This window comes from Megalobrama amblycephala, linkage group LG2 (assembly GCF_018812025.1).
Source record: "Megalobrama amblycephala isolate DHTTF-2021 linkage group LG2, ASM1881202v1, whole genome shotgun sequence".
In the NCBI taxonomy this organism is placed as follows: Eukaryota; Metazoa; Chordata; class Actinopteri; order Cypriniformes; family Xenocyprididae; genus Megalobrama; species Megalobrama amblycephala.
This window is the reverse complement of record NC_063045.1, coordinates 19414014-19439169: the sequence shown is the minus strand read 5'-3', so window position 1 is coordinate 19439169 and position 25156 is coordinate 19414014. Positions and strand designations below refer to the sequence as shown.

General features: G+C 35.1%; 2 protein-coding genes across 4 annotated transcripts; one reads left to right on the top strand and one right to left on the bottom strand.

Moving 5' to 3' along the window:
- Positions 1-508: 508 nt before the first annotated feature.
- Positions 509-19827, top strand: arhgap45b (Rho GTPase activating protein 45b). 3 transcript variants are annotated; one of them, XM_048165124.1, is made up of 23 exons: positions 509-981; positions 2228-2624; positions 6242-6385; positions 6922-7006; positions 8374-8446; positions 8637-8697; positions 11192-11326; positions 11496-11557; positions 11641-11751; positions 12860-12940; positions 13072-13239; positions 14117-14254; positions 14812-15002; positions 15115-15236; positions 15612-15710; positions 16077-16178; positions 16261-16424; positions 16513-16701; positions 16784-16921; positions 17678-17910; positions 18025-18262; positions 18418-18511; positions 19221-19827. In XM_048165124.1, exons 1-23 carry the CDS (start codon positions 730-732, stop codon positions 19535-19537), a joined length of 3594 nt encoding a protein of 1197 aa, XP_048021081.1. In that variant the 5' UTR covers positions 509-729; the 3' UTR covers positions 19538-19827. The 3 variants fall into 3 exon arrangements, with proteins under 3 accessions (XP_048021081.1, XP_048021088.1, XP_048021093.1); XM_048165131.1 differs by having other exon boundaries at positions 510-981; positions 19224-19827; XM_048165136.1 differs by lacking the exon at positions 509-981 and adding an exon at positions 1008-1500.
- A 298-nt stretch (positions 19828-20125) lies between these two features.
- polr2eb (RNA polymerase II, I and III subunit E, b) lies at positions 20126-24715 on the bottom strand. Its single transcript, XM_048165149.1, has 8 exons — positions 24528-24715; positions 24186-24360; positions 23944-24059; positions 23310-23390; positions 22327-22385; positions 22116-22194; positions 21931-22004; positions 20126-20203 (listed from the first exon to the last, which is right to left on the bottom strand). Exons 1-7 carry the CDS (start codon positions 24582-24584, stop codon positions 21939-21941), a joined length of 633 nt encoding a protein of 210 aa, XP_048021106.1. The 5' UTR covers positions 24585-24715; the 3' UTR covers positions 20126-20203; positions 21931-21938.
- Positions 24716-25156: the final 441 nt, after the last annotated feature.

Here is a 25156-nt window from a genome sequence, read left to right as displayed (position 1 = left end):
ACGCTTTTTTGACGCTTTTAAAAGACAGTTATTTAATAAAAGTTTAGAATAAACAAATATCGCTAGACAGTAGAGAACATAATCTAGTTATCCATAATTAATTTACAACTGAGATGTTGCAGGGATATGTAACATTAATGATAGATAGATAGATAGATAGATAGATAGATAGATAGATAGATAGATAGATAGATAGATAGATAGACACACATATACGTATATATACATTTCTTTCACTGCTTTTGACTTGCTATTGGTCGGCTTTCCTGGATTTATTTGCATACTGAATTCTAATTGGCTTTGCGTTGCAAAGGTTGCTATGCTCTGTCTTTTCAAGACACGTGCTAAAATCTTAACACTATTCTTTTAACACTGGCATTTCGTTGAAATTAATTGAAAGTGTATTTCAAATCAGATATTTTGTCAAACAAATACATCTCAAGATATGTTTGTCGCGAAAGTGGGCGGTGTTTTAATATTTAATTAAACGGCAGCAGGTGACAGACATTAACGACGAGCTGTGGGGCAGTTGGCGAAATCTTATTTTTGCGAGTCAAAATGGTGAAACTCGCTGCATAAAGGTTGTTAGTATCATGACAAGCATGTATCATGTTATCCAGCCCACATGTTTCTACACGGCAACGCAGTTTCACTTGTCAAAGGGACTGAGAGTGAAAAAACTGAAAAGCGGATGCGCCTCAGACTGCTGTGTGTCAGTAGATTCAGTCAATGTGCGATCATTTTAGAGGAGTGAGACAGAAGCTCGAGCTCGGAGTGTGTAAACCTCGCATCAGCGCTTTGAAATGGGGAGCCGGGGGGTGGGCAGGGGGGTTATATCGTAAATTAAAAGAAATACGCGGCGGATCTAAACATCTAAAGCTTAAAATGTTCTCTAAAAGGACAAGAGAGCTGATGAAGACGCACTCGATGTCAAAGAAGAGCCGAACAGGAAACAGCCCAGCGCCTCTCAACTCTCCATCAGTAAGTCGCACAGCATCTCTCGTCTTTTCCTCCTGCCAATCAAGTTGATTGACATTTCACACTCGCGCTCATGTTTTCGTGTCGTTTTCGACGTTGTCGAAACATGTGAATTTGATCAGTGTTTTCAAACACAAATACAGACTTCAAGTTTATTATTTAGACCGTTATGTTGCAAAGAAAAGGACGGACTAAACTTCCTCAGTGTGATATGGCGCAGCAAGGTGCAAGAAGTTCAGGTTTTGCCTTTCTTTAGGCATTTGTCATTTTCATTCTGGTTTCAGGATTTTCTTTCAGTTTATTTTTCTAAGGTTTAATGGCGTGTATTGTGTTAAAATTATGATGTATGATGGATAACGGTGTAGACAGTTAATTTTTAACGCACAGTAGCTGGAAATGTTGAAGCGTGGATCAAGTAGCAAAAGCTACAGTCCTTACGCGACGAGTCAGAGAGTGAAAAAATCAAAAAGCAAAACTAAATTGGACATCTTGCCAAGTAGACCAAACGTCTGGCTCAAACAGGTGGGTTTTATTGAAAACTACTGTAAATATTTGTATGTTACTGTTGAAAATATGCATGTGTCGTGTAATAAGCATCTACGGTTTTAGTAAATATTTGTACACAGTTGACAAGTCAACCAGAGGTTGTAAAATTATTGTACGTGTTGTCTTACGGCCTCACAATAATTGGCTACATGGAGTCTTTTAATTTTGTCATGATGATCAAAGTCAACTGCAAAAACGTTAAATGTATATTCTTTAAAATGTCTGTATTGTCATTTATTGAAGTATTTTATTTTGATTTAAACCTATATCTTGCTGTTGGTGATGGGGAAAGAATATAAGCAAGCTTCTGTTTGAATTAAATGTCCTTTTTTAAATTGGATTTTGGGATAACACTATGTTTGTGGTCTTTTGACACTTATTTATTTGTGTAGCACATCATTTTTAGGTGTTTTCTTCATTATAGCTACACAAATGGTGTTTTTCCTTGTGTTCATGTTCACACTTTTAGGAGTGTTTGTGGGCCTGAGCGAGGCCTGTTAGTGTGGCATCAACTCTTTGGGGTGTGACAGGAAGTAGGCCACAGTTACACAATCGCTCTTGTGAAAGAAGTTCTGTTTACTAACAGCCGTCTATTGTAGTCAGATCTTGTGCTTCATCCGCAAACCCACTTTCTACCTTAAAGTTTGCGTGCCATGTTTGTCAGTTTGCTCACACGGTTTCCCTTTTTTTTGTCATAATCCAGCTCTCCTCTCTTCAAGAGCAGCCTCGGAAAGATGCAGTCGATGGTGCCACCTCTGCATCCCACACGTCTTCCAGTCTGTCTCCATCCATCCTGGATGTCCCATCTTCCTGTCCCGGTACCCCTTTGACCCAGCACACTAAGCTGGTGGGCTGCCCGTCCCCAATGGGCACCCTGAAGCGGCCAACTTCTCTGAATCGCAATCCTAGCGCAGCGGGCTTCCCTATCCAGTCTTGGGTCTTCAGTAAGGGTGCGGGAAAATCTGTCATCTCCCAGAGTCCTTCGCCAGATACGCCCGAGTCCACTGTGGCTATTGAGGTGGAAGATATCCCGTCACTGCTACGGATAGTGGAGCGGTTTGCTAAAGCTGTGGAGAAACTGAAAGATGTCGTGCTTGAAGGTAAGATGATAATGAATTTGTTGGAGAGAATCTTATTTGACATGTATTATTTGGGGTTTAAGGATGAGAACTTTTTTTTTTTTTTTTAAACGTTTCCTAAACATTTATTAAACGTTTCCTGATATTTTGTTTTTTAACTGAGATGCGCTCAACAGCACTCAATGCTATCCACCACATGACGATTTGCACGTCGTACCGCAAACATCACCTTCCGCTGTGGATCATGTGATCGCGGAGGAGTGAAAGGGGCGGGGCTGAGTTTGCTCAACAGGCCCTGTTCTTCCTGTAGCTGCAGTGAGCTTGAGTTCCTGTGGTGTGCCACATTGGCGCAGGAAATGATACTCTCAGAAAACACCCCGTTTTGCTCTCAGGACTCGTAAAGCAACGTCATTTAAGCACCAAACCCATAGTCGTACCTATAAATACCAAAATCAGTTATTATATTCGAAGCTCTCTGATAATTCAGTACAGATGAATTAAAGGAACTTTTCAGCAGGAGGATTCTTATAAAAAGCACTGTTGATACCATGGTAATATTTTGAGAGATTCTGTTGCAGGGGTTTTTAAAATTATTAAACTTAAAATATGATGACTCCAATATGAGGCAACCACTTCTTAAAATAAAAAAGCAGCTATATTTTTCATGTTTTGGGATCCATTTTGCATTTGCTAGTTATTTATTGTTTATATTAATTTTTAATTGGTTTATTATATATATTTTTTTTTTTCATTAAAGCTACAATTATTTAAATATTTAAATTATTTAAATATTTAGTGTGTACTAAGCTGATATTTTTTTAAAATACAGAAGTACAGTTAGATATATAAATCTGAAAATAAATATTGACAATGTATTTGTATCGAACCTTTCACAAAAATGTTGTCTCTTAAAAAGTTCTTTTTAACCATTTTTGAAAGTTGAGTTGCAAGTCATAATAAAGACAAAACACAAATATTTTAGGAATCTGTCAAAAACTTGTTTAAAACTAAAATTTTTGTCATTTATTAGGCAAATAACAAACTGAAGCAACTAAATGGTCTTTATTCACATAATAACCAAAAATATTATTTATTTTATTTTTGTATGGCCTTGATAACAGCTTGTATTCTTGCTGGCATTGTTTTTATGTACTTTTCCACAGTCTTTGTTGTTAATGACTTCCCAATAGTTTCTAGTTGTTCCCAAAGACTTGTTTTTGATAACTTTTGTGCGATCTATCTTTGAATGTATTAAATCACAACAATAATTATATTTTAGCATTAGAAACACTTGTGACTTGCACATACTGGTGTGAATTAACCATTACAGAAACATAAAAAATGATTTTGGTAATCACCAATACTGTTAAAATAAAGTTTAGGCTGTGGCACAAATCTTACACTTGGTGGTGCTCTAAAAAAAATTATATTATATTATATTATATTATATTATATTATATTATATTATATTATATTTATATTATATTATATTATATTATATTTGTGTGTGTGTTGTCAAAAATTACCAGTGTTTTTGGTTAATAGAACTTCTTGCACTGAAACTTTCACTTAAAAAAATGTTTAGTGTAGCTTAACTTTATTGTCCATTCTGTTTGTCACAGAGCGGAAATTTGTCTTTGATACTTATATCCAGGGCTTGACATTAACACCCGCCAAACGCGGGTAGATTTCAGCTGTGGCGGGTAAGACAGCCACTCCCACTAGCCACTTTGGCGGGTTGAATATAATTTCAGCCAACAGCCTAATCGAAGGTAGCCAAGCTCGACGTATCACAAAATTACAATCCGATCACAATCGCACTGAATGACACACAACAGAAGCGCTCTCTCGCGTACGCTCTCTCTATCGCGCGCGATCAATTCTCCTTGCGCCTGAATAGTCAAATACACGCACACACAGATGTCAGTGTCCATCGTGTGGAGTATCTTGCATGAATACAGTTGGTTATGGCTTAAGTGGACGTAAACAGGTGGGTAAAAACTGGATGTGTCCGTATGTTACATCCATGCATTCAGCAGCCCAATTAAATACCTGTCTGTCATTAATAAATGTTAAATAAACCTACTGTATCTGAAAAAAAAAGTTTAGGCTATTTAACTTACTATTGTATTTGTAATTTGCTAAATTGCTTCTTTGTTCTTTTTATATAGCTTAACAAAAATAACATATAAAATTTATCATATTATGGTCATATTACCTACTCCTTGCCTACCCATGCATACCAGGTGATATACCATGTTGGCCTAGTCTTGATTTAGGTGGTCAATCTGCATTTGAAAGGGTTTTAAATCTAGCTAATCAAGTAAAATGACTCAATCAAGCAATTTTAGCATGCCAAAGTCCCCTTTAATCATATAAAATGTAATTTCCCAACAGCAAAATTGTGGCCAGTGAAAATGCTGAGTGGCTAGTAACTTTGGAAAAACCACTAGCCACAGTGGCTGGTGTGCAAAAAAGTTAATGTCAAGCCCTGCTGATATCATACATGTAAACATTAAAGTTGTAAATATTTATGTATACATATTGAGACGACACAGAATTAATCAGAATTACACTAACTTCATATCCTTGACAAATATCAAGCATCCCATGATATTAAAAAGCTTAATCCGAACAGTAAATTAGTGCCATAATGCCAAGCATTCTCTTGGATTAGTTAAAAAAAAAAAAAAAAAAAAAAAAAATCCTTATTTAAACATCCTTAGTTCAGTAATTTTGTCATATTTTAGAAAGGTCCAAAATACTGCTTATGGCATGGGTTTTAGTGGTTGATCCATGCCACATTTTCCACCAAGCGTTTTTGTCTTCAGCAGAAGCTCCTCTTTTTTTTTTTTTTTTTTTTTTTTTTTTTTTTTTTTGATTAGTTGCAAGTGGCCTACTTTCTTTGATTTTATTAAAAAAAAAAAAAAACTGTTGTTCATGCTTCCCATTGCTGTATAAGTTAGGTGAAAGAGAAACTCAACAATAACAGTTGTAGCCTAGGGGTTTTTACTTAGAATTACAGTTAGGAGCCATGACTGGAGGAAGTGGCTTGTAGACATGCCGCAGCAGATGAGAAAGCAGTGCAACACAGTGTTAACAAACGGTCCGTCTTGCATCATCTTGACTGTTTTAGGATCAGTGCAGATTTCTTACTCTTCCTGTCAGCATGATGTTAGTTAAAGGCTTATCGGGTTCACAAAGAAATGTCCGTATCAGATTGTACCCTATAATCAAAAGAAAAATGTTGAGAAATTTAAAAATTATTATTTTACTGTTTATTTATTTGTTCAGTTTTGTTGTCAGTTTATTTAATTGTATTGGTTATTCTTTGTATTTGTTAAAAGTTTTAAATAAATTAACAAACAAAAATATAATTTTTAGTCTAATTTGTATTTCTTATGTTATATTTTGTATTTAGTAATGTTTATTCATTATATTTATCATTTATATTTTTTTCAACTTTTATCTTGTTCTGTTTATTTATTTTAATTCTTTATATTTTTATTTTGTTTGTTTGCATTGTGAAAAGCAGAGTTCATTTTGGCACAAATTACTTAAACTGAAATGAAAAGCTTGTGTGGCTGTAACCCAATTTTGGCTGATAAGAATGGCTGTTGTGGATGTTTTTTTCGCAGACAAACAGGAGAACCGGCGTCCGTTGGCCCATGAGTGTCTGGGGGAAGTTCTGCGCATCCTGCGGCAGGTCATCAGCATGTACCCCCTCCTCAACACGGTGGAGACGCTCACTGCTGCCGGCAAACTAATCTCTCAGGTCAAAGGTTAGAGCAATCACATGTTAAAATGCCAAAAAGGAATGTGACATTTGATTAAAGGATGGATTTGTTTTTATTTATGTCAGTAGTGCATCCGGTTTGTAGACTGAGGGTATGTTTAAGTACGTTTAAGGATGTACTAAAAACGGAAATATTTTTCCATTGTCAAAACGATCCACGTTCACACGGATCTGCGAAAACTATTAAAAGCGCTGTATTATTCATGCCAGGCCAGTAGATGGCGATGCCACTTTGTAAAGAAACACTACGCATGTGCATGATGTCACCATTTTCACGAATTTGTGTTTTTGTTGTTTACACGATAACTGTATCATTTTCAAAAACGTGCACTTTGAAACTCGTTTTCAAAAGTTTGCGTTTTCAGGCAATCAAAATGACGTTGTCATGTGTAAATAAACTGCCAAAACACAAGTTTTATGCTTTTAGTTGAAAACAATGCGGTGTCAACGGCCCCAAAAACATTTCTGTTGTTTTAAACTAAACAACATAATTTTGTTTTTTTGTTTTTTTTTCTCCATCAGGATACCACTATGAAGTGTGCAATGAAGCAGACAAGAAAGATTTTGAGAAGGCCATTGAGACCATTGCTGTAGCTTTTAGCAGCAAGTGAGTATGGAGAGCTTAATGTGAACTGATTACATACTATTAACGTGTTTCCGACTCAATAAGAAAAGATGTATAAAGTAGATGTGACTTTATATCTCATATCTACTTATATCTCATCATTGCAACTTTGTTTCTTGCAGTTGCAAACTTTACCTCACAATTACCTTTTTTACTCTGAGGATGAAACGGGTTTACATATTTTGCAGTATAATATGAATACTGTGCATACTGTGCACTAATTTGCCTTATGAATAGAATACCTGAATGGTGTATTACATTTACCGAAATGTGCAGTACACAACCAGAGAACAGTGCTTGGAATGCTGTATCCCACTATGCAATGTGCACAACTTGACTTTAAATATTGGATATGATAAATGAACTGGTAATTTCAGCCATGATTTTCAACGTCTCCTTTGAATAACTTATTTGATCGAACTGACGAGTCATTTTAATGAATAATCTTGCATACTTTATTTATTTTCAGTTTATTCAGGGGGAAATCATGCATTGTTCCTTTGGTATTTATTTAATTTATTTATTAATGTATTTATTTCGATTTGCTTGGGGAAATGGCACATTGTCCTTTTTGTATTCATCTTTTCCTTTTAGATTCATTTAAGGGGAAATTACACTGTTTCTTTGGTATCTGTTTATTTTATCAAAAACAAATGTATGGCACATGGTTCCTTTTTTTTTTTTTTTTTTTTTTTTTTTTCCTGTTTACTTTATATATTTTATTTTATTTTCCCAATCAAAATGAATAAACATACACAGTAACGTAGTGCCGTTCATGCGTTATGAAATCATCTCGTTCGAAATTCTGTTAGATCATTGACATTAATCGTAGCTCTACAGAAATAACAGGAAGTTGATTTGTGGCTTCTGCTCTCTTACGCTAACAGCCCCAAACCCTCAAGAATCTGTTTTTTCGAGATCAAGCTGATAATCATCATCAGCTGTAGTATTTTTGTTTTCACTTTAGTGTTTTTTTAAAAAAAAACTGATTCCCGATGATGTTCTGCTGTCATGTTCATTGTGATACACCTCTGAATGGCAGCGCAAAATGTTGCTCAAATGTTCATGAGAATATCTTGCATTAATTTCCTGTGGCCAAAACATTAAATCATGCACCAGTGCAGCATGATGCTGTTTTTGTGGCAAGAACAAAGTAAAGAGGAAGTTGTTAACCAACACTAACACTGGCATCTGATCATTTGCCCTAGTTATTATATACATTTTAGTCTATAATTCAATTGCAGGTTGACTCAGTTTGCCTTTAACATTACATTCTGATACAATATATTACGTTCAGAGAGAAGCTGCAACGTTTTTAGTGTATAAACCTCATTTCTTTCTTTTCTCAGTGTGTCTGAACTGCTGATGGGAGAGGTGGACAGTAGCACACTGTTGTCAGTTATGCCCAGTGAGAAAAGCAGGGTGAGTGTGTCCGTTTCACTGCCTGTAAAGAGCGGATGTTGGCAGCAGGTTTTGACTTCCTGAAAGTGCAGTTCTGTGATTAGTGCTACTGCTCTGTGACGCAGTTGTCCACTGAAATATGAATCGCAAGGAACGCGTATGAAGATGTTTTATCTATTTGTGTTTGTGTGTGTGTGTGTTCTCTCTTTAGTCAATGGAGAACCTCTCGGGTCATGAGCTTTCACACACGCGGAGTGATTCATCTGAGCTGGGTACATTTTGACAAATTCAGACATACAGAAAGTCAAGTAGAAATGCACTGATGTAGAAATTATTTTAAAGATATTTAAAGTCTCCTACAGAACATATACGTAAAATTAATAATAATAATTATAATCATTATGGAATATTATAAAAAATAAGAATTTTTATTTGTCTAGTGTCCTGCAGAACATATATTTAATAATAATAATAGTATGTACTTAGTTTTTACTTATTCTAGAACTCATAATAGTCTCCTGATGAACACATTTAATATTTTTATTATTGCAATAAGAGAACTGGGGTGTATTCCAGAAAGCAGGGTTAACTTACTGTCACATATACCCTGAACTCTCGGTTGATTAACCCAAACCTTGCTTACTCGAGGTATGCTGGTTTCAAAAATGCGTCCGGTAATAAGTTCAGCCAACCCAGAGTATGTTCCCGGTTAACGCACAAGACATTCTCAACAGAGTGATGAATCGATGATTCGCCATGGAAACAGACGCTAAGAAAAAGCGCGCCATTCTACTTCATTCTTCTTTTGTTTAATGGCAATTTACATAACCTACTTGGTGCACATCACCACCTATTGGGTGGTTGTGCAATAATTTTTAATCTTAAAGGTCCCGTTTTTCGTGGTTTTTTTGAAGCTTTGTGTTTATAGTGTGCAATATAACATGTGTTCATGTTTCGTGTGTAAAAAAACCACAGTATTTTTCACATAATTTACTTATCTGTATACCGCTGTTTCCACTGTCATAAAAACGGGCTGATGACTTCCTTGTTCTATGAAGTCCCTCCTTCAGAAATACGTAACGAGTTCTGATTGTGCCAGCGGTTCCTGTGATGTGATTCGACAGCAGTTTAGAGCTCCTTGCCCGGAAAGGTCACGCCTCTTACCAAAACGTGGAGATGCACGCGCTCAGTGTTACTGTAAACATGTCTTTAATTTTACCCTATCAATTTGAGCCGGAATCAGACCCGGTGATTGGACTGCGGGATGAAAATAACAGCGTTTCGACGACATGGCGACAAACACACTCTACAAACGCAACTCTTGTGTATTCCTGTGGGCGGAGGTTAGTCAAAAAACTGTTTTAGTGACGTCATTAAAGAAGGAAGTAGAGGGATGTAGTCCAAACTGGCCGTTCGATGTAGGCGACTTCTGTTAAATAAAATATCTCGCTTGGCATTGAACTTTGAGCTTTAAAATTTTACAGATTTTATTTATACTCTAACAACAACATTACACACTAACTAAAGTTTGAAACATGGGATCATGAAGAACGGGACCTTTTAATATTGTTTGTTTGATGCTAATTATTTAATAAAATATCACATATATGATATGTATTTTATTATAGAAATTATAGCATAGAAAATGTCCTGTTATAAAGGATAAAAAGTGTGAGATGACAATAAAATTCATATATTAGAATTGAATAAACATTTATATATTGTATAATATAACATTGTGTATATAACTGTAACTATATAACACATTTAGATACGTTAATATAACCATATTGATAATATAACACGCATCTGAATTCCTCTTAAGCTAACTAACCATTGAACATAACCTGCTCCGGAGCAGGTTATGTTCAGAGAGCAAGTTGCTATGGCTACCTACATACCCTAAAAGTTACCTCCGTTTTTGGAACCGAAAGTTGAGGTTATCCACTTACTTGCTCTTAAACATACCCAGGTATGTCACATAACCTGCTTTCTGGAATACCCCCCTGCACAACATATATTTATAATGATAATAAATGTATTTTATTTACTTTAGAACTGAAAAAGTTCTAAAAGCTCAAAAAGAACTTTAAAAAGAGTTAAATAACAGTTATTATATAATTAATTATAGAATATTACATTGTTATTATAAAAATAAGAGAATTTGTATTTATCCATTTATTATAAGATAACGGGTAATTAACGGTTAATGTTGTTTTGTTTGTTTTTTTGTTTTTTTTTTTTTTTTTTTTTTTTTTTTTTTTGTTTTTTTAGATATTTAAAAAGCCTCGAAGAACGTGTTTAAAATTAATTATATTTATTTTTAGTATTGTAATAAGACAACTTTAAATAGCAGAACATTATATATAATAATTATATAATTAATGTGTTGCATATGTATTATTATTATTATTATTATTATTATTATTATTATTATTATTATTATAATTAGTATTATTATTATTATTATTATTATTATGAGTTCTCCTATTATTATATTAACTTATAATACAATTATATTATATAATAATATAATGTATGTTGCATAACTTGTATTAATAATAATTATTGTTACTGAGTTCTATGTAATATTAACTTGTATAATATTATAATAATCTTATAAGATATGAATTATTATTATTATTATTATTATTATTATTATTATTATTATTATTATTATTATTATTTAATATATTTAGGTTTTTTCACCCCCTTATTGTGAAATGTTGTGTGACATCATTGTATTGCTGTGCATGTGTGCTGCAGCGATGAGCGCTGAAGAGGTGGACATTATCCTGCAGCGCAGTGAAGGCGGTGTGGACTCCGCTCTGATGTACGCTAAAACCATCTCCAAGTACATGAAGGATTTGATCGGCTATGTTGAGCGGAAACTCGCACTGGGTAGGATCATGTGATATGACCGCTTGATTTACATTTGTTTAGAAGTGTTATGTGAGAGATTGAAACAAATAGTGTAGTTTCTAAATTCTGATTGGTAGAGCCACGTTACGTAGTTATTTAGGTTTTACTTGTTTAATAAGTAAGTAAATTGCAATTGATATTTATCTAGAGCTGGAGTTCTCCAAGGGCTTACAAAGGATCTATCAGTCATGTAAACAGACCATCACACAGGTGAGATTTAATCATTGTCTGCAGTTTTCAGACTGTCTGTTTGTTTGTTTGCCTCCTCATCCATCTCTTTTTGTGTCCATCAGCCACACATGCCCTTCTTCTCCATCTACTCTCTGGCTCTGGAGCAGGACCTGGAGCAGAGCTCTGGGATGCATCAGGCAGCCTCCACCCTGAACAACCAGACCTTCATCATGGTAAAACGGAACTGGGGCCATCTTTTGTCACCCTTTCAACAACAACAATAATAATAGCTCCTATTATTATTAATATATATTTTATTATATCATATGTTAACTAATTATGAAATATTTTTTTTTTTTTTTTTTTTATGAAAGAGATTTTTTCTTAATGTTTAAGATAACCTTGTCTCCTGCAAAACTTATTTAATAATATTAATAAAGTATTATTCATGTATTTACTTTATAACTTTATATAATATTATAGTATTTCTTTTTTTATTAGGGATCTTTAAAAAAAAAATAAATAAAAAAAAAAAAAAAAAAATATATATATATATATATATATATATATATATATATATATATATATATATATATATATATATATATATATATATAATGTTTTGTTTTTATTCATACATGTATTATATGTAATTGTTATTAAATATATGCTAATAATAATGAATAATAAATTATTTTTATTAAATAAAATATATTAAATAATAGTGGTAGTAGTAGTAGTTAAATATTATTTTTGAATTTATTATTATTATTATTATTATTATTATTATTATTATTATTATTATTATTCATTAAGAACAAATATTATAATAATTTATAGCTAATTATTTGATTAAGTATACCAAGTTAAAAATAGTGTTTTTTTTTTGATAATTATAATAATAATGTATTATTTGTATTATAATTAATAATGGTTCAATATAAATAGTTAAATATATTAGTTATTTTTAGTATTATTAATAGTAATATATTATAACTGTTGTTAAATATTATAATAATTGTTAAATATGACATGATTGATATTAAGTGGTTGTTGAAGTGTTAATGGTAATATTATTATTAAATATGTTAATTTTTGTTGAATATGTTCTACATGATACTTTTTAAAGTCATCTTGTTGTAGTTGTTGCTGTTATTAAATAATATTAATAATGTTATTGAATGTTCTGCATGAAGTTTTATTATTATTATCTTTAATATGACAGTAATTATAATTGTATGAAATTTTGTTCTAATTGTTCACTGATGTTTTTAATATCTTGAAACCTAGAGAATGAAGTATTTAGATTTCTGAAGAATCATGTTTTGCGTTCATCCACAGCCTCTGCTGCTCCGCAAACAAGAGCATGAGAAGAAACGCAAGGAGATCAAGGAACAGTGGCTGAAGGCCAAGAGAAAACTGGTAACATTTACATTCATTCACCTTTTAGCTATCAAAACATATTAAAGCTCAAGACAGGATGCGTCTACAAACTGAACAGTACAAGATATTAGCAGCACAGGTATATAAACGTTTTGTGTGTTTGAACACAGATGGAGTGTGAGGTGAACTTGCGCAGGGCTAAGCAGGTCTACATGGCCCGCTGCGAAGAGTACGATAAGGCGAGGACGGCAGCCAACAGGGCTGAGGAAGAGGGCGGCAGCTCCACCACCAAAGCGGTAGACAAGAAGAAACGACTGGAGGAAGAGGCCCGCAACAAGGTCCGCATTCCCACAATGCATCTCCCTGTCGGTTATGCCACTTAAAGGTGCTAAAGAGGTTCTTTTTGTCGACTGAGTTTTTGAAATGAGCGCATGGGTAAGAACAACCCCTCTCCTTCACAGCTCATTTAGAGGGAACGCCTCCCAAAACTCGTGCACGAGTATCGGAACACGATGTTTACCACCGGCATTCACTGTGTTATTAAGCCGGGCACACATTTAACGACTAGCTAAAACATTCTGACTATGCTCAACATACAGCGATTGTTTCCTGCTCCTGAAGCAGATTTATATACTTTCACATGGAATTTGAACACCGACTGTAATCGCAGACTGAACGCAACTGGCTCTGATTGGACGCATTTGAGCGCGATCAGTCATGAGTATCAATTTACATTCATAATCGGCCTTACAATCGTTAAGTGTGTGCGCGACTTAAAGCCGTGGATTCATATTGTCGGACTCACCGCAGGTAACTCATAATCTGCAGTTGTTACTCCTGTCTCCTGACAAAAACATTGCATGCAGCGCCTGTGGAGTGTGGAAAGTTACTGGAGCGCGCAGCCGCGCGTCTCTCACATGGATCGTCATGGCAGTAATTGACAAGCCAGAGGGCCAATCGTTTACGTGATGATCGCGTAAACGATTGGCTGTTTTTAAGGCCCTACCTCGTGCACAGATGATGTATATTAATATTATTACTTTCAGTGCACCTAATAAATAGTCTTTTATCAGTTAGTAAAAACAGTTTCAAGTAATATTGCAAAAATGTATAAAACAAAACATCCTCTTTAGCACCTTTAAGACACTGTAGGAAAGGTTTTGCAAATTCAGTGTTTGAGCAGGTTGTGTCATTGAAACGGTGTGTTTGTCTCAGGCTGAGGAGGCGGAGGCCACATACCGGACCTGCATCGCAGATGCCACCACACAACACCAGGAGCTGGAGCACATGAAGGTCACGGTTCTGCGGCAGATCCAAGAGGTCATCAAGCAGACGGACCAGACGATCCGCTCTGTACGTGCCTACATAAAGCTCAAAAAGAAAATGTGTTAATTCTGCAAATGTTAAGGAAATGTCTTAGTATACAGCAAATATATTAAGGAATTTTTCAAAATACAGCAAATATATTTAAGGATTTAAAAAAAAAATACAGTATTTATATTGAGGAAGTATTGCTAAATACCCTCACTATATATTGTAAAATAAAGCGAATTATTTTTTTTTTTTTTTTTTTAAAGCAAATTCATAAAGTAAATATTTTAAAATGCATAAAATATATTTAATATTAATATTTTAAAATATAGTGATTCAACTGTATTTTAATATTTAATAAAGTAAATATTTAATCAAATAAATGTAGTATTTATGGCCAGTAAATGCTCTCAATTATGGCATAAAGTTCTTTTTAAACTCTGAGGACCTTTGTAGAGCTTGTTTGCATACTTGGCCAATAACCCAGTCATGCATTACTTGGATTACATAGACTCAAATAAATGCTGAAAAACAGCCAAAGAAAAACAAAATCTAAATCCAGCTTGAGTGGATTTTAACTGTGGAAAAACTCTTTTCAGGCCACCATCTCCTACTACCAGATCATGCACATGCAGACGGTAGCGCTGCCAGTGCACTATCAGACGCTGTGTGAGAGCAGTAAACTGTACGACCCCGGACAGCAGTACGCCACACACGTCAAAGACCTTCAGATGAGTGAAGAACCTGAGACGCATTATGAGTTTGAGGCCTATTCTGCCTCCTCCAGCCAGTAAGAAATACTCCTTTTGCTTTCACAAACACACACACACACACGTATACAAAGTATCATATATAATGGAACTGGAGGTAAGTATTACGTTAACGTGTTCTCTTAAATTCAGGCCATCAGCCAGAGCACGTACCGACAGCGCTAACACTGATGCTCCGAGCAGTGCTGAAGTCCCGCCGAACACAGGAGAGGCAGGAGATACAAGCGCCTCTCAGAAAGATGAACAGAAGAGGGGTGTGTGCATATGCATATATATATATATATAATATAATATAATATAATATATATATATATATATATATATATATATATATATATATATATATATATTATATATATATATATATATATATATATATATATATATATATATATATATATATATATATATATATATATATATATATCTTATTTTTATATATATATATATATATATATATATATATATATATATATATATATATATATATATATATATATATATATATATATATATATATATATATATATATATATATATATATATGATATTTATTTATAGATGTTGGGTTTTGGTGTAAGTATTTAAAAAGGGTATGCAAATGGTTTTGATTGGTTTTCTATTGTCAGCTCGAGGTCACATGACCCACAAGTCCTGGGGATCCACAGTGAGTGACACAGACAGTGTGGGAGGAGGAAGTGGCCTGGGATCCCCGACTACCAGCACGGGTACAACTTCATTGCATGACTACTCTATATTAAACTCACACATGTACTACATCAAGGACATCATATTTATTTATTTACACTTTAATAAATAAAAAAAATAGCATGTTTAGGCTTGTGTTTGAAATAAACCAGGCGTATTAATTTATAATGTATTTTATTACATTTTTAAAAGTAAGATTTATTTGTTTGATTTGCTTGCTCTCAAATAAAGTTTAGGACTTGTGTTTGAAATTATCAGGCTTATTAATTAATAATAATATATCTTATTATTTTTAAAGTAGTATTTATTTGTTTTTATTAGTAATTTTTAGTATTAAACTTGGCAATCCTTGGTGTTCACTTTTTTTTTTTTTTCCCTCTCTGTAGGTGACATAAGTAAAATGGCCCGGACATCATCTACAGGAACGATGTCGTCAAACGAAGATGTAGATGAGAAAGATTCAAATGTTTCTTCCTTTGAAACTCCAAGTAAGATACAACAGTGCACAAGTTTTCCTTGCTAATCTGTGTCTGTCATCTAGTTTCTCACTGCCCGCTCAACATTTTGCAGATATAAATGGCATCGAGCCTGAGATTGTGGTGCCCACTGGGCCATTTCGGAACGTCGGGTTGTCGAAAGCCGCTCAGACGCACAAACTGCGTAAACTGCGCTCCCCGTCCAAATGCAGGGAATGTGACAGCTACGTTTATTTCCAGGGAGCGGAGTGCGAGGAGGTGAGGTCAACTTGGCTGCATCTAATAAAGTTTGCTCTTGTGTTTTATAATAAACCAGGCTTTTTAAAGTCTGATTTCCTCTCTGCAGTGTTTCCTGGCTTGTCACAAACGCTGTTTGGAGACTTTGGCCATTCAGTGTGGCCACAAGAAACTCCAGGGTCGCCTTCAGCTGTTCGGACAGGATTTCTTGCAGGTGTCCGGCAACAGTCCAGACGGCATCCCCTTCATCATCAAGAAGTGCATCGCTGAGATCGAGAGAAGAGCGTTGAGAATGAAGGTACGCAAAGAGACAAGTCAGATCCAGCAGGTCTCGGCCAAATAGAAATGCAAGATCGTAATGATCTCTCTCTCACTCACAGGGCATTTATCGAGTGAATGGGGTGAAAACGCGGGTGGAGAAGCTGTGCCAGGCGTTTGAGAATGGCAAAGAGCTGGTGGAACTGTCGCAGTCCTCACCACATGACATCAGTAATGTACTGAAGCTTTACCTGCGGCAGGTGAGCCACCATTATATGTAAACATTTAGCAAAATCATTCAATATAATATTGTGGAGATGGCATTTGGGGGTTTTGTATAATATTGAATATTATATTTTTTATAAATTAAGTTTTATTAATAAACATTTAACAGAATTTGCTTTTTTTCATCCAAATGTAACTCATTTATTTATAATATAATATAATTTAACGCACATATATATATATATATATATATATATATATATATATATATATATATATATATATATATATATATATATAAATAAATATAACAGAATGCAATATATAAATATTTATGAAAATATAATATGACAAATTTTGGGTTCCCCAAATTGTACTAATTTATTAATAAAAGCCATTTAATGTTTATATATTTATTGTATCTAATTATATTAAAATTAATTATAACAATTAGCATCCCCTCCATATATAATATATATTAGAGAATTTGCATTTGTAGAGTTCACCCAAATAACTAATTTATTAATATGCAAATTGCATTTTTGAGTTACTAATTTATTAATAGTATAATTATTTTTTATGTGTTTTATTATATATTATACATATAATTAATTATATAACAAAATGCATTCACACTTTTTATTAATAACAATTTAATAAAATCAAAGTTATAAGTTGCCTACATTGTTTGCAGTGGTTTTCATATCTTTATCTGTATATACATTCTCTCATGGTACAAACATATATTTTTTTTTTTTTTTTTTTTTTTTTTTTTTTTGTCTGTTGCTCAGCTTCCGGAGCCCATCGTGCCCTTCCGTCTGTACAACAGTCTGATGGGTCTGGCAAAAGAAAGCCTGGCTATAGTGGGTCCAGAGGGGGCCGAGGCCGGTAAAGGGCCTGACCTGATAGGCTCTGAAACGGACCCTGAACTCTTGGCCCTCGTCGAAAGACTTAAAAATCTCCTTAAAGAGCTGCCCAAACCAAACACCAGCACTCTGCGCTACATAGCGCGCCATCTGAGAAGGTAAAAAGCATAGAATTGACTTTGCACATTTTAAGGGCTATTTTACTTACCTTGGCAGACTCAATTAATAGCCATTTGTTAAACTTTTTAAATGTTTAATGTTGCTGTTTTCAGGATTGCTGAACTGGAAGAAGACAATAAGATGAGCCCGAGTAATCTGGGCATCGTGTTTGGCCCCTCACTGATGCGGCCCCGGCCCTCAGGGGCCACAGTGTCTCTGTCCTCTCTGGTGGATTACCCATACCAGGCCCGCATAGTGGAGACCCTCGTTGTGTTTTATTCCTCCATTTTCCACTCCGAATCCAGTCGGCCTGCATGCAGCAGCATGACCCGCACACAATCCCTGCAGCAGGTTTGTGATTTAATGTGCAGTGTTGGCTGCTGGGTATAACCTCTCATGTTGTCTAATAAGTGATCAATTTTAATAAGAGGTCAACAGTTTAAAAAAAAAAAAAGTTTTAAAGAATATTAACACAGAAAAAAAAAGTAATGTTTTGGTCTGTGCAGGAAAACAGCATTGAAGAAGAACAATGTTTGAACGATGAACAAAGCATCATGGATGAATCTGGAGCTGCAGAATCAGACAAGTTCGAGGGCCATGGTATTACATTTCATTATGTACTTTGTACTCAAAAAAATATAGTTAGTATTAAGTATTATGAGTAGGGCTGGGCGATGTATCGAATGCTTTTGTCACGCGCATTTCTTCAGTAAAGCCGGTTCCCTGATTACCGCTAAATCGCCATCACCTGCTTTCAAATGGAGCGGCATTTAATAGACAGAGCCGTAGATCACTGATAAGCCACGCAATATCGCGTTCAATATCGATATGTATCGCCGTCGATATTGAACGCGATATTGCGTGGCTTATCAGTGATCTACGGCTCTGTCTATTAAATGCCGCTCCATTTGAAAGCAGGTGATGGCGATTTAGCGGTAATCAGGGAACCGGCTTTACTGAAGAAATGCGCGTGACAAAAGCATTCGATACATCGCCCAGCCCTAATTATGAGTATAATGTATTAATTGTATGAAGTATTAAAATATTTTATGTTTTTATACCTTTTTGTTTTATTTTGCCATGACTGAGTTACTCTGTGTGTGTGTGTGTGTGTGTGTGTGTGTGTGTGTGTGTGTGTGTGTGTGTGTGTGTGTGTGTGTGTGTGTGTGTGTGTGTGTGTGTGTGTGTGTTTGTGTGTGTGTTTGTGTGTGTGTTTGTGTGTGTGTTTGTGTGTGTGTTTGTGTGTGTGTTTGTGTGTGTGTTTGTGTGTGTGTTTGTGAAAAATACATAATGTTGTATCATGTGTCAGCAGAGAGTTCTACAGGAACCCCTGGTTCTCTTGAACAAAGTCTGGACTCCGATTCGGATCCAGATGAGGAACAGGGCAGAAGTGAACTACAGCCCCCCAGCCCTACAGATCAGGCACTCGACGGGACCACCGAAGACCAAATGAGGCCGTCCGTCCTTCTGGTGAACTTGCAGTGCCCGTCTGGCTCAAACGATCCCCCTGCCCTCCCTGAGAGTGAGCCACCCGAGTTAGACGAAACGGAGGAAGTACCAACAAGCCCGCTGGCAGCCTTAAATATCAATCAGAATAACAATACCACCAAAACACTCGCTCTCTGAGTTTATCCCACATACACAAGACCGCTGGAGTTTGTTTGTGATGTTTCTATGTATTTTTAAAGATGCGTTTTAATATTTAAAATACTTCACCTTAAAATCTTGCTAATCATGCAGGGTTTTTTTTTTTTTTGTGGTTTTTAGCTATATTTTACTGTGGTACGCTTCCAGTGTCCTCAGGCAACAATCTATCATGCATTGTATCCTATGAAATCACATAATACTCAGTTTTGAATATCTCTGTTAAATTTTGTGTGTGCTTGTCTTTTAATAATAAAAAAAATTCAAAATGATCTCAACTTTATAACCAATGCAAATTAACGTGAAGTCATGGTTACATGCAAATACCGTGGTTGCCAGCAAGGAAGAGGTTAACTTAAATATCTGTGTTGCAGTAAATAATGCTTAGTTCATTAGTGAACAACCCTGAACACGTTCCTTTTTTTCATTGAACTCGTGGACAATGGCTTTCAGAAAGAAGGTGGTGAGTACTTTTTTTTCCCCTCCACTTTTCACAGCTCATTTAGGACCAAACGAACACGAGTTAATGATCTGGCAAGCTGTCAAATGAAATGACACAAAGAGACTGGCTAACAGAACCATATTTATTAAAAAAGAAAAAAATATTTAAAAGACAATTTTCACTTTCAGCAGTTGAAGATTTTGAACCTGTCAAAGAAAAGATGAAACGAATATCATTAACTTGGGAGCATTATTAACAAAAACATTTGTTAATTGGAACATGCGAAAATAGGAATACTAAATCGCAAAAACGCTAAACTTTGTTTGAAGATGAGGTGCTACAATTAATAAAACTGGAATTTAAAAAAAAGGCTACTAAAACTTTGAAAATAAATTGTGAAAAGACAGTTTAATGATACTAAAATAACATTGATTAACAGAATGGCATCTTGACAGGTATTACAGGGAACATGAGGGAAAAGATTTGATTCCCAGTTTCAGTTCCATACAATAAACAAGCAAACCAGCAATGGCACAAATAATACAAAGTTTGCATAGATTAATCATCATTTAAAGTTACAAAAGTTATTCAGTCAAGACCAGTGAGTTTTTTTTAATGACAGACAGCAGCAGGTTTATTAGACTGCTGTCACTATCCCATACTAGTGCTGCAACGACGCGTCGACGTCATCGATTACGTCGACTACGAAAATACGTCGACGTGCGTGAAATGCGTCGATGCGTCACATTGTTTACATTCATCTCGCGTAATGGCGGCTTCTGCTCCTGGGAATGGAGCAAGTTCTATTCTATCACAAAAACCTAGACCACGACTATCAAAAGTGTGGAAATGCTTTAAACAGAGGCCAAATAAAATGGTCATTTGTTCCCTTTGCAAAACCGAGATGACGTACCGCGGCAGCACAACTGTGATGCACGAGCACTAGGGGTGTGACGCGAGATTAAAATGTGACGAGATTTCTCGTCGAGGCAAAAAGTAGTCTCGTGATAGGATATTGCCATGACAGAGTGTTAGGATGATTAGGATAGAATATGCCACCGCTACGTTTACATTACGCATCCACTGTCGTTTGCTTTGTATTTAAATAAAAAACATTTAATTCATAACAGTCACCGGCGCTCCATATTTACAGAGTACGCGCGATTGTGAAAGTGAAAGTAAACGCGTGGGCGCATTCAAACGAGATTTCTGATGAATGCAAATATCTCTCAATATGAAAGCTATTTTAGGCTGGACAGTGTAGTTGTAACAATCTCTTAGCTCTGTATCAAAGAAAAAATTGGTGTTATTTGCACTTTGAATATTGAGAGATTGCGATTATGGTTGCACTTAAAGCGTTACCATAAAAATGAATAACAGTTTTCTCTTAATCTTATTAAGCACAAACAATAAGGTTTAATTTGTTAACATTAGTTTATGCACTGTGAACTATCATCAACTAACAATGAATGACTATTTTTATTAACTAACATTAACAAAGATTAATAAATACTGTAGCAAATATATTACTCATTGTTAGTTGATGTTGGTTAATACATTAATGTTAATAAATGAGACCTTATTGTAAAGTGTTACCATTTTTATTTATACTGTTTTTATTTCTATGATCAGTTTGTGGAAAGGAGTTCAGTTAGGAGGTCAAAAGTTCATAAATCACATGAGAAGTCAGTTGAAAAAAAATTAATAAAAGTTGAATTATATTAGAAGTTGTACTTATAATTTTTTGTAAAGTTATCCAAAGGATTCATTAGATAATCAAAAAAAAGAACACTAAATTAATAAAAAAATGTAATAAAAATAATTGTTAGATTAGTCGACAGAAAAAATAATCGTTAGTTGCAGCTCTATCCCATACCAATCGATTTTCAATCCCCAACCCTACACTCTAGTGAACTACAACAGAAATACTTACTTCGAGCATTACTGGACCAATCTGTATGTGATGTACCGTCCAGCAGTTTCACTCGGTCTGATGATCTTAACAACCTGAAAAACAGGGCACAAGTCACTTATATCTGTAAACATCAACTATAAATGCTCAAACTATCAGATTTAGTTATTTAAAAAAAAAATCTGCACATTAGACTGATTTCCCACCTGGCCTCTTTTCAAGCCAAAGTAACGGGCAACAGGATCCCCAGCTTGAATTCGGGGAAGCTGGCTTTCCTTTAGTTTACTGGAGAGGTGCTGGTTAAGGCTAACCAGCAGTATCCGATCTAAAAGATATACTAGATATACTTCTATAGTAAACCATTCAACTGTGTGTATAGAGAAACATGACTGTACGCTTCCAGGTACTAAAGGATACTACCGTGCCAGCAACTCAGTTACTTCCTCTTTAGTCATCACTATGTGCTCTGGAACAAGCTGAAAAGAATGAAATTACATTATTGCAATAGAAAAAACACATCAAAACATGAAATGCATAGTAACAAAATCTAAAACAAGCTTAACCCTCTGTATTGTTCATTTGGGTGTCACACTTGTGTTGTTTGCTGTCAAAAGTGACAGAACACCTGAAAATTTAACACTATTTTCAGTAAAATCAATAATATATTTGTTCAATAATATATATTTTTTTATTTTGTATTTTATTGTACTAAAATTTATGCAAAATTATGAAAATACAAAAATTACGTTCTAATATTTTTTATTACTTTTAAATTAAAGCAGTATAGTGCCATCTGCTGGGAGTAAAAAAGCACTTACGTAATGCCATGGTGTAACCAAGGGGTGGGGAATGTTGATCCTGGAGGGCCATTGTCCTGCAGAGTTTAGCTCAAACCCTGAAAAAAAGCACTCACCTGCCTGTAACTTTAGTAATCCTGAAGACCTTGATTAGCTTCAGGTGTGTTTAATTAGGGTTGGAGCTAAACTCTGCAGGACAATGGCCCTCCAGGATCAAAGTTCCCCACCCCTGGTGTAACCAAAAGGATAAGTTCTCTAGTTGTTTCATTGCTGTGCACTTTTTTTCTGCATCGTGGCTGATTTGTAGATTGTGCACGCAAAAATTCTCTGTATTTTCATATTTTTGCATATTTCCCATTCATTGCCTAAGGCGGTTATTTTTGACTGCGAACAACACTCTTTTTGTGTGACTTTCTTTGTATGACCATTTAGCTTTTTTGAATCAACTCCACCATTTTTTTTTTGTCATATAGCAACTGCCGCAAAAGTCACCGGGTTTCATACCATTCCAATGACAGCAGTTTTTAAAATTTCAAAACATTTTTTTTCAGTCTAAAATGACCTAGCAACACCAGAGGGTTAAAAATGCAGGTCTCTTCTCACCTCGTGTTCAGTAATGTTGATTAGAAGCTCCTGCTGAAGAAACTGCTCAAGTATGTACTTTGGTGCCATGTCTACCAGAGACTGAAATTTGAAAGACAAAACATGTTAAATGTCTTGAGCGATAGTTAATAGAGTGGTGCGGGGATGACGTATGTTTGTTGGCCAAAACTGAAGTGCTTCTGGGTTTCCATCGTCCTGAAGTCAATGGGTTTTTGGTTAAATGCTTGAAACAAGCTCAAAATATTTTCACTTTTTATTTTATCACATAAAATACATAAGTATTACCGGCTTGTGATTTTATTAAAGCTTTTACTCGTCTCAAAAAAAAAAGCAATTGCTCACAAGTGGCTAAATGGGAATGCAGAGGTTGTCGGACATATCAAACGTCATCAGCCGAACAGATAAACTACTCACTAGTCCTCTTTCACAGCCTCGTTGTGTTTATAATTGCAAACTATTTTACCTCGAACTAAACTTCTGTTGGTCGCAGAGCTTCTTTTCTGTAATAATTCAAAAGCCAATGAAAAACGGGTTTTTGTCGAGGGAATTTTTGGCCTACAAAAATGCGTCATTACTGCAGCGTTCTAGTAACCATAATAACATATACTGAAGTGAACATGCTTGGCTTGCTAACCTGTTTGGCGGAGGGCGTCATGCCCATCTGGACTACAATAATGGCCCGAGTGATGTTTTCTTCCTGCATACGCTGGCAATACATCTTTATGGTTTTGATGCCAACCTTTGGTTCCTCTGAAAGCAAGATCACAAATATGATGCAAGTGAGTAACCAGTCATGGAAAACCGAAATATAATGAAACATCCATCAATACTTCGTAACAGAGCGTTAACAGGGCTGCTGTTGAAGATACAACATACCAGGGAAGAACACAAACATCTGGTCGGTTGGATCGTCGTTGTGGGCGACCAGGACGGTGAGGTCGGTTCGTCGTGGTCGACCCTCGCTGGGTTTGTCTCCAAACTGGCTTCTGAACTCATCAAGAGTCTGATCCAGCTCATCTTGCGTCACCAAATAACCACGATCGTGGCAAAGCTACATGGTACAGATAAAGATGATAATAACATTGAATATTTTTGTTATTTGAATGTGTACTGTATTTTAAAAGATCCTAAATCATTAAACTCGTGCGTCACAACAAAACTGTTTACGCAGCATGGCAGAAGTTGTACTATAAACAAGTCATATTGCCTTTTATTTACCTGCATTATAGTTTTCCTAATTTTCCATAGTCTGTAAGTCTCTTCCTCGTCATCCATATCGCGCTAAAAAGATGATTAATACAAAAATATTACGATCAAAACAGACCGCTGATTCGACCCTTCTACTACTGCACGTTTGAGTCCCGCTGATGGCGCGTGTATATGACGTCGACATTACGCCACACACGGCCTAATGCGCACTTTGATTACGTATGTACAAAACAATACAACCTTAACTTGTTTTGTTAATATATAAGCTTTTACTAATCGATTTCATTTATTAAAATGTATTATTATTGTCATATCATGTTAATAGTAGCTAATAAATGCAATATTAAATTAGAATGGTGGTTTTTATTACAAATTACAGCTAATCTTCATTAATTTATCGTTATCGATTTATTTTTGAAAACAAATACGAAAAGAAAGGAGGTTTTGTAAGAATCCAGAAACAGAAATTTTATGTGGGAAGTGCGTGTGATTTCAGCAAATAGCTTCGTTCGAACAGTTCGTATCAAAGAACCGGTTTACAAAATGATTCATTGATTCCTTTGTCGTCTCTAACATCCTATCATTAAAGCAAGCATAATACATTCACTAAAACGTTTAAGTATTTCATTAACTGCGTT

What these genes read in the sequence shown, in the direction of transcription:
- arhgap45b (XM_048165124.1), top strand. Translation starts at nt 730, where the DNA reads ATGTGCGATCATTTTAGAGGAGTGAGACAGAAGCTCGAGCTCGGAGTG. An exon ending in ACTAATCTCTCAGGTCAAAG is followed by an intron (nt 6,386 to 6,921) that starts GTTAGAGCAATC and finishes TTTCTCCATCAG; the next exon opens with GATACCACTATGAAGTGTGC. An exon ending in GAGTGATTCATCTGAGCTGG is followed by an intron (nt 8,698 to 11,191) that starts GTACATTTTGAC and finishes TGTGTGCTGCAG; the next exon opens with CGATGAGCGCTGAAGAGGTG.
- polr2eb (XM_048165149.1), bottom strand. Translation starts at nt 24,584, where the DNA reads ATGGATGACGAGGAAGAGACTTACAGACTATGGAAAATTAGGAAAACT. An exon ending in TTAGGAAAACTATAATGCAG is followed by an intron (nt 24,361 to 24,527) that starts GTAAATAAAAGG and finishes TGTACCATGTAG; the next exon opens with CTTTGCCACGATCGTGGTTA. An exon ending in TTGGCTTGAAAAGAGGCCAG is followed by an intron (nt 22,005 to 22,115) that starts GTGGGAAATCAG and finishes CCTGTTTTTCAG; the next exon opens with GTTGTTAAGATCATCAGACC.